Below are 13,983 nucleotides of genomic sequence, written 5' to 3' on the forward strand. Positions count from 1 at the left end.
GTGCAAATTTCGGAAAGTATAGTGTTTAGTCTCTGGTAGGAAAGACAGCAACTTTAGGACGAATGGCAACGGTTACTCCCAGTGCGCTCCGCTGTTTTCGTCCGTGTCACGGAGTGATGCGGCGAAAACCGTATTGTCTATAATTGGAGAATAACATCAAGTTCGTGCACTGCCTAGTGAACTACAAGTAAAACAGCACTTTGCCTCTTCGTGAGAATATTGCCTGAAATTTATAAGGTGGAATGTGAAAAGCCGTGCACTTAATGTGAGCACCATTACAGAACGATGCACATTAAACGGGCAGTTAATTGTATATTCTTGCTCAACAGTACCTAAGTTGCTTCCGTTCGAAGGCGATTAAAAACTTAATTGAAGCGATGCGTAGCTCAATCGGGGCACGCTAAGCGACAGAGAAGTTTGCCTTCTCTGTCGTCTTCTCTGTCGTCGGCGCTCGCTACACGTATACATCCCGTAACGTCTCAGTTCAAATAACCCTAAAAATAATCGGACAGCTTTCTTTTTGCAGGCGCTTATGGTTGCAAGTGCACGCAACGTTAGGATCTCCCCGCATAGAACACACAAAATGCCGAGTCTCTTTAGTTTTGCCCCACCTGCCTTCAGGTGCTTAACGGGACACTAAAGCGAAACAATAAATCAGTTTAAACTAATGAAGCATCGTTTGAGAACCCTGCAGGCAGTCATTTAAAAAAAATGTTTGATTATTACATGAGAAAATGAAGGTCCAAGTATCATGATTTAAATTTCGAGCCGAAACCCCAGCGCCGGTACGTCAGCGTGACGTCAGGGATTCCAAAGTATGTTTTCGCATTTGGGACGCGGAGCGCAGCGGGGGATGAAAGACGGCGATAGCGAAGAGAGCGGGAGGAGGAAAGCGGAGGAGGAGGGTATGGCGAAAGCGTGAGAAGAACATCGTACGACCGCTACGAGATAGCGCCAGAGTAGCGCGCCGTTGTCTGTTCACCGATGACGCCGTGGCTAAGGCAAGCGGCGAGCGCGTCCACCGATGCCATATATGGAAACAAAGCGCTGCATGAGTGGAGGTCTGTCTGCGGCAGCTGCTGTGAATCGCGCGCACGCGTCACCCACGCGCTGCCTCTCGCGATCTTCAGATTTCGATCGCCCGATTAGCGAGGCAGACGCGCCACACTTCGCTCCGTTTGCAACGTGCCTCACGAGACAGATTGTCCGCACCAGCCAGCATATCGTGAAATGAATGCACGTATGGAGCTGCGCTCAAATTCCGCATTAGGGAGTGTCGTAATCATCGGTGTTCTCTTTTAGTGCGTATAGTAATCTTTGTGCGAAAAGTTGCGTGCTTACCTGAGCAGGTCTAGGAAGCCGTCAATCTGGCTGCTGAACTGACGCCGGCAGTAGGGCTCGTTCTGTGGTCCCAGCACCAGCGCTACGCCGATACCTATGGCCGACGCCATGCCTGCACCGAAGCAGTGACAGGTAGGTATATAGCGCGGTATCACTCACAGTAAAATTCGCAGCGGCGCGTGAACCGCCTATAATCGTTACTCGCGTTTTCGGCGGTAAGTATGCTGTGGTACTCTGCAGCTAACGCGGGCCAAGCAAAAAGAACACAAGTTACGACGATGGGCTCAACGGTGTTTTGGTAGTCGCCTTGAGCACGCTGGTGAATGTTTCTTTTATCATTGTTAAGCTAATTATCAGATTTATTTGCCTGTGCGCATAACTGCATAATTGCGTAAGCTTTCGCGCGCGCCAAGGGGTTTCAAGGAATCGACACTACTCAATGGCTGGCTTAGTGGCCGCGAAGAAGTGACAAGGCGTGCCTGTTGGCTGCTGCTACGAGCAAGCAGCCGCGTCACGCTGTCTGCTATACAGGTTGGCTATAGAGCGTTGCTCACCGGCTCAGGGCGGCAATAATCGATATGACTGAGGCGAAGCAAAAAATGTTGAAAAAAAAAGCATGTCGCAGCGGGCTTGCTAGTAGCAGCAGCTGACAGCTGCGCGTGCGTTGTTACTTTCTCGCGGCCGCCCAGTCAGCCATTGAGTAGGTGTTGATTCTAAACCCCTTTTGGAGAGCGTTGCTGTCACGTGCGCCCGCTTTCACTTCGCATTCTTTCTTTCGTTTTGCGGTACAACCTATGGTACAACTTTGAAACGAAGAAAAGATAACTGGGGAAAATGTAGCGAGCTAGGTGTTGAATATGATGCTTTCGAATGCGGTGCGCCATTTGACATATGGGATTACGCAATTATGCAAGTAATTATATATTTGTGTAATCAGTTTTTAATGATTAGCAAATCAAACATAAGAGAAAAATTCACCAGTGTGCGCAGGGCGACTGCTAACACCATTGGTCCCATCGTCATATCTCGTTAACTTTCTTTGGACCGCTTATAGTCCGCGTTAGCTGAGACACACTGTATGGTTATGTATACGTACAAACAATGGACCCGTGGAAACTGGCCTCCGCTGTTGTTCCAACACGTACTGTACGCAAAATAGCAATTAATGCGCTACTAAGAATTCTTACCAAGTATCAGCGCGGCGGCGCCAGTATGGAAGGAGCTTAATTGGTGCGAGAGAAATGCGGCGCTGTCGGCTAATACTCCGAAGGTTCTCGGTGCCTTATACGCGATGCCCACGACGCAGGGCCCGGTGAGCAGGGAGCCCGTGGCTGCAACGAACGACTCACCGGTGGCGACCACGAAGTAGAGCATGGCGAGCAGCCCGATCTGTCCGGCCAGCATGATGTCGACGCTGCCGAGACCGGCGACGATGCTGGACGCGACCACGGGCATGACGAGGCACTCGAGCATGCGCATGTACAGCTCGCCCGGGAAGTCGATCAGCTGCAGCAGGCGGGCCGACACGCCGTGGTTGCGGATGTGCCAGCCCAGCGTCATGCCGCCGACCGCGGCGCCCAGCAGGCACAGGTTGAGCGAGTTCTCGGACATGCGCAGCAGGCTGGCCCCGTCCTCGTCGTCCTCGGAGCCCGCCCGGTCGCCAGCCTTGCGCTCCACCTGCGACGCCCGCGAAGGAATCGGTGCACGCATTATTATTCTCGCGCGAAACACACTTGCGTAGAGAGAGAGAGAGAGATAGAGGGGGGGGGGCAGGAGAGTGCTAATATAATATTGTTTGAATACGAATCGAATACAAAAGCATCGAATATAACGAATAGAATATCGAATCGAATAGTCAAAAGTAGACGCATATATCACTCATCAATAATAGTAAAAAAAACTGCAGGAACAACCTCTCAACAATCGACATCAGCCACTCCACAGCCTCTCAACATCCATAGAGGTTGGTTGCAAACAAGCTTTCCAAGGATGAATGGCTTCTGTATGACTATAGCTTTCCAAAAAAACACTAAATGAATGGTTGTTAAAAAAGGTTACAAGCTGTGGAAAAAGAAAAGAACTTGTGGAATTAGTATGCTATGGACACATGTAAGATGGCCCGTTTCAAGAAATATATCCACTGGTTTTAGCGTAAAAGATATAACTGCTACGTGACCAGACTGCATGAAAGGCTGAATCACAGACTACAACAATAATCACCGGTTTTCATGTAGGCTTCCGTCGCGAAACCGAAAACAAAGCAATTGCATTACCCATTTTGCTTGTGCACTGCTTCGAACTTTTGTCCTTGTTTTACTTCTGGTAATTTGCGAGACTCCTTCAGCAGACGGAGAACAGCAAAGTGACTAACAGACGGTTGTTGTGAAATATTTGGTTAGTTTCGATATTCGAAAATACGGAATAGAGCATATACGAATACTTAAATATTCGATTCGTGTTCGAAACTTCGACTATATATTCGCCCACCCTTCGTAGAAACAACTGCGATCCAATATCCAAGGCATCCAATAAGCTTCCAACAGATTTTCAACAACCTGCAACAGAAGTAGCAGCCGTGCTTTTTATGCATAGTCGCGGATCGAATTTCTGAGTCTGTGCTGTACTGAACATAGTGCTATCTATGTACAGCTTTTTTCCCTAAGAAATGCTTTAAACTAATCTATCATGATCATGCCTAAATTTCATATTTTTCTTGTGCACACAGACTACTTGTTTTTGTAATTATTAAAATGCATTACTTCCCTATTGTATACATACATTTTTGTAAGTTCACGTCTACCGTATACTGTGCAATCACATCTGAGCGCCCACTGCCTCCTGTTGCCTTTATGAGTTTTTGGGCAGGTCAAGTTGCCTGCGCGCAACTTTATACCGAGAACCCCACCATAGAATTTGTTTTATGAGAAATAAAGTCATTCTTATAATTTTGATACACGTGTAGATCAGGGGACACAAGGCAAGACTGCGCGAGCGACTTGAAGTGTGCTATACGTCGCACTAATATAACTGCGCCGAAATTTCCACCATGTTCCACAAGGACCCAAGGACGTATTGGACGTTGCTAGGTGTCGCATTAGATACGTACAGAACGAGTACCACCAACGGTGTCCAACGATTGTTTTCCCCACAGATTCCAACAGGTGTACCAACAGACGAAGTGCTCATACCTGAGGCATCGCGCGATTGGATGCCATATCGTATTATGTCCCTCCCGCCTAAAACGATTTTTTATGTTGTATTTTCCATTACGGTCTACCACGCCATGCTAAATGCGCCGGTTATGGCCAGAGAATCAGGAATGGAGACTGCGTGGGAATAGCCTCACACAATTTATTTGTTTACACGGTGTGCATTACCTCTACAAAAGTTTTTCTGCGAAGTCTACATGTACCGTCATAGAAATTCTATGGCCTTATGGTCTTCACACTCTGCAGACTCATAGTCTAACACACTGCGAAACAACCTGCTCCACCAAATTACCGCAATCGCCTGCCCTTGCTTGTTTATGGAGAATGCTACGGCGCATTTATCATATTATTCAACAACTGCTCTCTTTTAATGTACACGTATCTGGTCGCTGAAAGGACAATCACCTTGTTCCGTCATCCTCACCGATAGAAATCCAAACAAGGCACAAGGACACTTATGATGGAGACTAGTGATAACAGCAGTGTTCGATCAAGAGGCGTCTCTGGAGGCAAGGCAAAAGGAAACGTCTTCGTCAGGGATGTCACCTGTCCTGACAACGTTGTACTGACGAAAGGAGGGAACTTCCTCAGTTGCTGCGCTTACCGAAACGCTGGCTTCTAAGTACAAAAGTCCAGAAACATCCCTTGTTCGAACACTGTCGATCACTGAAATCTGTCGAAATTCGGCCGATATTTATTATTATTATTATTATTATTATTATTATATTATTATTATTATTATTATTATTATTATTATTATTAATGCTGCCCATTGAGCTACACTAGTACATTATGGTGAAGCTCGACGGGTGGTTGAAGGGGCAGTGTCCAAAATTCCTGGGTTGCTAGGCGCGCTGTTAACCTTTCGCAAAAAGCACAACTATGCAACCTGAACAAAGCGACCAGCCTTAACAAAAAGAGTCGGAGCGATGCAGAATCGCGATTCAATCGCTATGTTACGCCGGCGTTAGAGCATCATCTAGGAAATTTCAAGCAACCAGACTTGCCATTGTGGTCTCTTGCGTCCGGAGCTTGGAAAGGAGCCTTCTTCTTCGTCTTAGCTCGCGCAGTTTCACGCGTGGTTTAGCACGAGCCAGCAATAGCCGAGTTTCTTCACTCGGCCGCGGAGGCGGATCGCTGCAATCCGCGGGACAACACATGTTACAAGGGAGCTAGACTAGTGAACAACAGAGTGCCGAATGTGTTAAACAGCATTATAAAACGACCTTATGTATAATAACGTCAGTCCCTATTCGACGTGAAGAGTGTAAATGCCCTCCAGAATGCCGTCTAAAATATCACTTAAATTCTGTAGAGTAAAGCGCGTATTCCCCTGGGCAATGTGTTGGCGGGCTAGTTGGTGCGGATCCATAAATACTTCGTTTGGCGCAAAACAACGGACACAAGAAAAGGCGACAGGACAAGGCCCTTTGTCCTGTCTCCTTTTCTTGTGTCCGTTGTTTTGCGCTAAACGAAGTATTTATGGATCCCCTGGGCAAGAAGCTCAAACAACTGACGAAAAGAATCGGAAGCCAATACCGTCCCCACCCACCCCCTGCTACGGTTGGCGTGTAGCACCCCAGGTAAGAAGGATGCTGGACCATCATGCTTCATTGAAACGAAGAATGGACTCCTAATGTGCTATGGTTGTCTCGAGTGGATGCCGGTCGGGCGGACGCCCCGCAGTGTTCACAGGCCCCTTTGTGTGTGTGCGGGAGAATTCTTTTCACAAACGGCGCGACTCAAGGAGGGACCCCTTCCACGAACTGTCAGCGCTTTCCGAGAACCAACGTCGCCTAGAAGAAATGCCCACCGAAAGTGGAACCTGCTGCAAAGCCACGACGAGGACTTACAACGTCACCTGCTGAGTGCCACCTGCGAAGGCGGGCCCGTCTAGGCTCACCGGAGAAAGTGGGACCAGCCGCAAAACAACGTCACCTGAGAAAGTGGAGCAGCCACCCAACCACAACCAGACGCAGTGCGGGTCACGTGACGTTGACGTGAACAAGATCCCGCCTACAATTTTAGGGGGTCTATTTAAGGGGCCCCGCAATGTACTTTTTGATTTCATCCTCTTCTCATCTTTCACCAACCACTGAATAAACCATGCAAGTTTCGCACTATAAGTCGTCTCGTCCGTGCCTGGTCGCCAAGGTCTATCGGATATCTGCAGCCCACCGACAACGCCAGGCTACCCAATAGTAATGTCGGTCGAGCTTCGATAAACAGACGTCGCAACAACTGGTCGCCAGCGGTGGGATACGCTACCCTGGGGCGCTATTCTGGACATTCCGCCATTTTCTTTGATGCGTGACGTAGGCGCGACGCAAACAAAATGGCGCTGGTGGCCCCGTTTTGCTTACGTAACGTGACGCCAACTTGACGTTTCGCCTAAGAAACTGAAATGGAGGCACTGAATGTGGCGTTATCGGTAAAGCAAAACAGTTTTCCTCCGCAGTAAAAATAAAGCAGCTATCTCAAAGCGTATGATTATTCTGTCGAAAACGCTTCTCGCTTCCGTCGTCTGCTGCGTGCAAACCGTCGTCTCCTTCAATAGCTAGGATGCGCGTCTCCGGAAAATGGAATGAGTCTTCGCATGTTGGCGCCAACACGCTTGTTTTCTTGCTTGAGACAGCATACGCGACCTACCAGTTGTGATGCGCGCACGTTCTAGGTATCTCGTGAAACGCAAGTGACTCAGCCCGACTCGGCTGGCTGAGAAACGGCCGAATATCACCGATAGCGTTGCGCGCGCCAGAGATATCCACTAGCGCGACGCTAGCGCCGGCGCTGTCATCTCTTATTCGTTTCGCTGGTTACTCGCAACGCGGGAGGAAACTTCAAGGCACCGCCTTGCGTACATTTCTTTTTATAAATTAGAAAGAGGCCGTTGTCATAACTTCTGATTGTGCGAAAAGGCAACTATCTTGATTACAATACAAATGCAGCAGTGAAAAGTGGACAACATTGCCGACAGTTTGCTATGCTCAACCAATATTATTTCGTATAAACGCGTTCTTTTAAAAAACGATGGCCCCAAACACAAATGCCAACATCACCCGAGAGCGATGCAAAGACTATGAGCACGCGTTATGAACAAAAGATTTTCGTGGCGCCAAACGACGGGGAAAATGTGGCGATACGCATTCCTCTCGGCTGCCATTGCATATGGCTGCTCATTAGCACAATTCGCGCGGCTCGTCGCAGCAAAAATTATGGCGGAAAATCTCAGCAATGGCGGCCCAACGCAACGTCACGCATCGTCAAAATGACGTTTAGGAAACAGACCTTCCTGTGACGCTCCTCACGAGATATTCCTTCAGCCAATCAGCAAGCTGGCATGGCGCATATCTTGGATCGCCAACATATATTCGCGCAATTGCAGATGCATTGCACTGGCTTCTGCACGCTACCGCTCACATTCTTTTTGAAGCGCTAACATCACAATATATCTGCCAAGGACCAAAAAAATGTATTAGTCCATAAAATTTGCAGCTCCACGTCACGTTTCGTCATCTTGATGAAAACGCAAAATGACATTTCGCAAAACTTCCGTTTCCCGGCACAAATTTCAAGGCACGTGAGCTCTCCACAGCCAATCAGAGTGTAAACATGGCGGATAATGGCGGCCGTGCAGCCGCCATGCGTGTCGAGAATAGCACCCCTGGAGACCCCAACTTTGGACACCTAGCCTCTTCGTCCTGGTGACGACGTTCGGAAGGAAGGTGTCAGGATTCATGACTGCATATGGTGAGTGCAGGCTTTTGTTCACTAAGATATCACTTGGCTTTATGTAATTCTTTACTTTTTTTTGGGGGGGGGGGTACAGAGCAGTGATTTTTCTTTAACCGCTGACGGAAGTTTTGAGTACGTCGAGGTTGTTATAGAGTGAAGAGTTAGCAGCACTAAGGGCAGCCATGAACTTGAAGGCACTAAAGAAGCGGGAATTGTTTAGCTTGGCCAGAGAGTTGGGCCTCCAAAGTGCCGAATCAAAGAGAAAGCCGGAGATCATTGAGGCGATAGAAACGACCGGGGCAGAAGACAATGAACTAAAGGAATGCCTAGAGCATTGCGCTTAAGGAAGAGGAGCGTAAGCGCCTAGAAGAAAAAGAAGAGCGCGAGCGAGCACCACGCGAAGAAAAAGAGGAGCGCGAGCGGGCAGCACGTGAGGCCAAAGAAGAGCGCGACCTCGAAATGAAGCGCCTTGAATTGAGCTGCTGAAAGCTCAAAATACTGAAAGGCCTAGCAGAGACGCACGTGAAAGCGAGCGCAGAATGATAGACTTGATGGCACCCTACGCAGTAGGAGCGGACATAGGTCTTTTTCTGGTACAGTTTGAGCGCACGTGTGAAAAGGCAAAATTCGCAAGAAACATGTGGCCGCAACGCTTGCTTACGTTACTGCCACGTGAGATAGCTGATATCATCGCCCACATGGGGAAAGAAGCAGAGAACTTCGATTAAGTCAAAGCGAATCTGCTTAAAAAGTATAGATTATTAGTAGAAGCATTCAGGCGAAAATTCAGGGAAGTCGAAAAGACCAAAAGTAGAGTCATACTCAGATTTAGCATCCACCTTGGAGGTAAACCTGAAAGAATGGCTCAGAGAAGAGGGTGCACTCGGCGACGCCGAAAAGACAATGCAGTGCGTTGCTTTAGAACAATTCTACCGCCGGCTGCCAGTAAACATCAAGTATTGGGTTCAGGATAAGCAAGGCGTAGACACTTTATATCACGAGAGCGGCCGATCTCGCTGAGGAGTATGCAACTCGCCGTGCGTTCGAAGGCAACGAAGCTCCTAAGAAGGAGGTGAATAAATACAGACCCGACAAGCCAGAGCGATGGTCGAAGTCGAATCAGCATAAATCAAAGGAAAGGTCACATTCGGTGAAAAATAGGATGAGAACAGCAAGGGAAGGGAGGAGTCACCCGAACAGAGGGCAGAAAGGCAAAAGAAAAAAAGCTTTCGAGGCAAAGAAACCAGTAGTTTGCTACGACTACCAGCCAACGGGGCATATCTCCGTGTGGTGCAAAAATCCCAATCTAGTGCTGATGTCACGATCTAGTAACGAGGAATATCTGAACTTGCTAGAACAGTACATTCGAGACCTCGTGGTAAACGGCAAACCGTGTCGGGTGCTTCGCGACTCGGCAGCTACAATGGACGTGGTGCATCCGTCGTACGTAGAAGGTCAGTTCACGGGAGAATGTGCTTGGATAAGGCAAGTCGTAGAGGCCTCCAGTGTTTGTCTCCCTGTGGCAAAGATTCGCATCGAAGGCCCTTTTGGAGTACTGGACACTGAAGCCGCCGTCTCGGTACATCTCCCGCCACAGTATCCATATTTGTTTTCTAACAAATCTGAGGATTTGCTGCGACGCAGGGGAATCGGGTTTAGTGAGGGAATAGTGCAAGCCCTAACTCGTTCTAAGGCAAGGAGGCTCGCGGCCAAGGTAGTGTACGAATGTCCAGTGGTGGAGGAAACTGGTCTGACACGAGGATTCGTCAACCAGCACCAAACAGTACATCCATATAGGGGATATTGCGGAAAGAGCACTAGCTAATGAAGAGGTCAGGAAAGCACCGGAGCCTGAAATGTCTCGAGAGGCAGAATGCAGAAGAAAGTTATTGAATGTAAGCCCTGCCACTTTAATTGCTGAACAGGAAAAAGATTCCACCCTGGGTAACCTAAAGCCAGACGCGAAAGAAGGTGTGGCCAAACAGAACAAAGTTCCTCAAGAGGGCAGGCGTCCTCTACAGAAAGTACACCAGTCGAAAAGGGGTAAAATTCGACCAACTCGTGATGCCGCATCCCTATCGTGAGCAGCTCCTGCACCTGGTTCACGGGGATTTTTGGACAGGGCATCTGGGCATTCGTAAAACAAAGGACCGCTTACTGCAGGAATTTTACTGGCCCGGCTGCTTTCGGGAAGTGGAAGCATTCGTAAGAATGCTGCGACACATGTCAACGCATAGGAAAGCCCGGAGATAAGGCTAAAGCGCCAATGAAACTTGTTCCCATTATCACGGAGCCGTTTCGCAGGCTCATAATAGACACAGTGGGACAACTTCCTGCAACGCAGTCTGGCTATCGGCATATTCTCCACCATACTATGCCCCGCAACAAAATTCCCAGAGGCGGTGCCTCTCAAAGAACTAAGCCCGTAGAGAGCGTCGACGCGCTTTTGTTTATCTTCGCGCAAGTAGGGTTTCTCGCAGAAATCCAGTCAGATCAAGGATCCGTCTTTACGAGCGCACTAACCTCGACGTGTCCGGAAACGTGCGGTGTTAAAATTATTCATAGCTCAGAGTACCACCCGCAGTCAAACGCGGCAGAGAAAGTCCACTCAGTCATGAAACGGCTCGTGCGAGCCCTTTGTTATGAGCACAAAGCCGATTGGGAGATTTGCTTGCCTTCAGCAATGCTCGCGCTTCGAACTGCACTGCACGAGTCAACAGGGTTTTCACCTTCAGAGCTCGTTTACGGTCGCTGCCTTCGGTCCCCTCTTCGCATTGTTCGAGAAGCCTGGGAAGGCCGGGCAGACGATCCTTCGGTTGTGGCATACGTGCTAGAGCTGTTAGAACGACTGCACACTTCTCAAGAATTAGCAGGGCAGGAAATGCGTATAGGGCACAAAGCAATGATAAGCATTACTATGATAGCATGGCACGAACGCGACACTTTCAAGTTGGGGAAAAGGTAATGGTCCTGGAACTCTAATTGAAAAACAAACTACAGGTTCAATGGGAAGGACCGGTTGACATAATTCAGAAATTATCTGAAACAAACTACGTGATCACGGTACCGGGAAAACGAAGGAAACCACAAGTGTACCACAGCAACCTACTTATATAAACCCTACCGGCACAGAGAGGCCGTTGTGAACATGTCTTTTAACCCACTTGAGGAGATGCCTGTCGACTTTCCGGAGTTAACACCAATGAAGGGGCAAAAGGCATTCACGAGACCATTAACAAGCTTGCAGAACAGGCGGAGATGAATCCCAATCAAAGGGCCGAACTGAGGGAACTCGTGTTTGGATTTAAAGACAGATTTTCGGACACACCAGGCAGGACCACTGCGATCGTTCACGATATAAAGTTAACCTCATCGGACCCAGTTCGTTCGAAAGCTTCCTGCGTTTCACCTCGTCAACGTCAAGTCATGGCCGCTGAAATAAACAAGATGTTAGAGCTAGGTGTAATCGAGCCAGGAGAGAGCGATTATATTCCGCCTCTTATCTTGGTTGAGTTCCCAGGAAAGGAGCCGCGATCGTGTATCGACTAACACAGGCTCAACTTAATCACGAAGGACCAGACCTACCCGATACCGCATATCGAGGAAAGGCTTGAGAGAGTGAGCAGTGTTTCCAGAAGAGGGTTGTAGCGTTGAAAAAGACAACACACAGCAAACGAGACGGGACAGGCGCATTAGCAGTGTGATAATTAGCAGTGTGCTAATTTCATCTCTACGGTCGATTTAGTCAGAGGATACTGGCAGGTTTCGTTGTCCGAGAAAGCAAGCAGGCTTGCGGCGTGTATTTCCCCGATGGGAACCTTTCGGCCGAAAGTCCTGAGCTTTGGATTGAGGAATGCTCCCTATTGTTTCTCTAGCCTTATGGACCAGGTGCTACGAGGAATGGAGGACTTTGCACTTCCGTATCTCAATGACATAGCAATATTTTCTTCATCATGGGCGGACCATATGCAACACGTGCGAACCGTGTTGTGTCGTCTACGAGAGGCCAACTTAACTGTCAAGGCTCCCAAATACCAATTAGGGCGCGCGGAGGTAGCTTATCTAGGTCATGTAATAGTGCAAGGGCATCGCCGGCCTTCCGATGTTAAACTGACCGCAATAGACAACTTCCTGCAACCACACACCAAGCGGGACATCAGGTAATTCATTGGTTTGGCAGGTTATTACCAAAGATCTATCCCGCGTCATTCTGAGATTGCAATTTCTTTAACAGATGCTCTCAGAAAAACAGAACCGCAATCGGTAAAGTGGGATGACGCAAAAGAAAAAGCTTTTAGTATTCAGGAGAAAACACTAACGAGTCAGCCAGTGTTGAACGCGCCCGACTACTCTAAGATATTCATTCTTTAGTGTGATGCCAGCGACAGGGTTATGGGGGTGGTGCTTTGTCAAAAGAGAGATGACTAAAATGAACGTTCCGTACGTACTGTACGCCAGTAGAAAGCTTTCAGTTCGTGAGAAAGCATATATACAGTGCATCAGAAAAGGAATGCGCCTGCGTAGCGTGGGCTGTGCAGACGCTAGCTTGCCATATCGCTGGTTCAAGGTTCACCGCAGAGACTGACCACTGTCCCCTCATATGGCTGCAGTCCATGTCTACGAAAGACGGTCGTCTTTTGCACTGGAGTTTGGCTCTTCAACAGTACACCTTCGATATTCGCTACAAGAAGGGTAAGCTTAACGGCAATGCCGACGGTCTGAGTCGTTGCCCCTAGAGTAACGAAAGCCTCCTGCTCACTCGCGTTTCTGTGGCATTTTTACATTGGTATATTTTTTTCACGCGTTTTTTTTATTACCGCGAAGTTGTAGTTAATTGTTAGCTGATTTTAGTAACCACGTCTTAACGCTTTCAAGAAATGGCTGTTTTTAGTGTTCAGGGGGTAAGGACGCGCGACAGGGATGGGAAAACAGCAGCCGGTTTTTTCTTTTTTTTCTTTTTGTAAAGCCTGGTGTATCTTGGGGAAGGGTGGCCTTGTGCTCGCCGCTTTGTGGTTGTGGGTCCGGCACTGTTCTGGGGTGATTGCTTGCCCGAATAGGAGACGAAAAGTTGCGAGACGGGTTTGCAAGTCCAGTTCACCGGACCGGACCAGGGAGAAAAGGCACAAGAGCGCCACAAGGACTCATGAACGACGCCAAGGAGTCTACCAGCTACGAACCAAGGGTTCGTCACCCCTGAGGGAAATTCTGCTGCTGAAACGCCGATCCCTCGCTCAGTGACTGGCCCCTACACGTCGTGATCTTCCTCCCCGGCCGGAGATGCTGTTACGGTTGGCGTGTAACAGCCTGGGCAAAAAGGATGCTTAACCACCATGCCTCATCGAAACGGAGGGTGGATTCCTAATTTGCTGTGGTTGTCTCGAGTGGTTACCGGTCTGGCAAGTGCACCGCAGTACTTACAGGCCCCTTCGTGTGTGTGCATGCCTAAGCGAAATGAAGAATGGATTCCTAATTTGCTATGGTTGTCTCAAGTGGATGCCGGTCTGGCGGACGCCTCTCAGTGTTCACAGGCCCCTTTGTGTGCGTGCGTGAAAACCCTCTCCGCGAACTGTCAAACTCTAGGGGAGAACGCTATCCGCAAACTGTCAAACTTTAGGGGAGAACGCTTTACACGAACCAGACAGGACCCCCGGGCTGCCGCCAGCGGAGGCACGCTTGTGAAGACGTAAACTGGGAGAAT

At 48.8% G+C, this 13,983-nt stretch overlaps 1 protein-coding gene across 1 annotated transcript in view; it reads right to left on the bottom strand.

Annotated features, from left to right (window-relative positions):
- The window catches only part of LOC142559895 (neutral amino acid transporter B(0)-like), a 35,537-nt gene that overhangs the window by 17,997 nt on the left and 3,557 nt on the right, over positions 1–13,983 (bottom strand). The window contains exons 2-3 of the mRNA XM_075671584.1: positions 2,691–3,018; positions 1,342–1,453 (exon numbers count right to left, since the gene is read on the bottom strand). Of these exons, the coding sequence (XP_075527699.1) occupies positions 1,342–1,453; positions 2,691–3,018 (440 nt within the window). The remainder of the gene's footprint in view (positions 1–1,341; positions 1,454–2,690; positions 3,019–13,983) is intronic.

This window comes from Dermacentor variabilis, chromosome 10, assembly GCF_050947875.1.
Source record: "Dermacentor variabilis isolate Ectoservices chromosome 10, ASM5094787v1, whole genome shotgun sequence".
NCBI lineage: Eukaryota > Metazoa > Arthropoda > Arachnida > Ixodida > Ixodidae > Dermacentor > Dermacentor variabilis.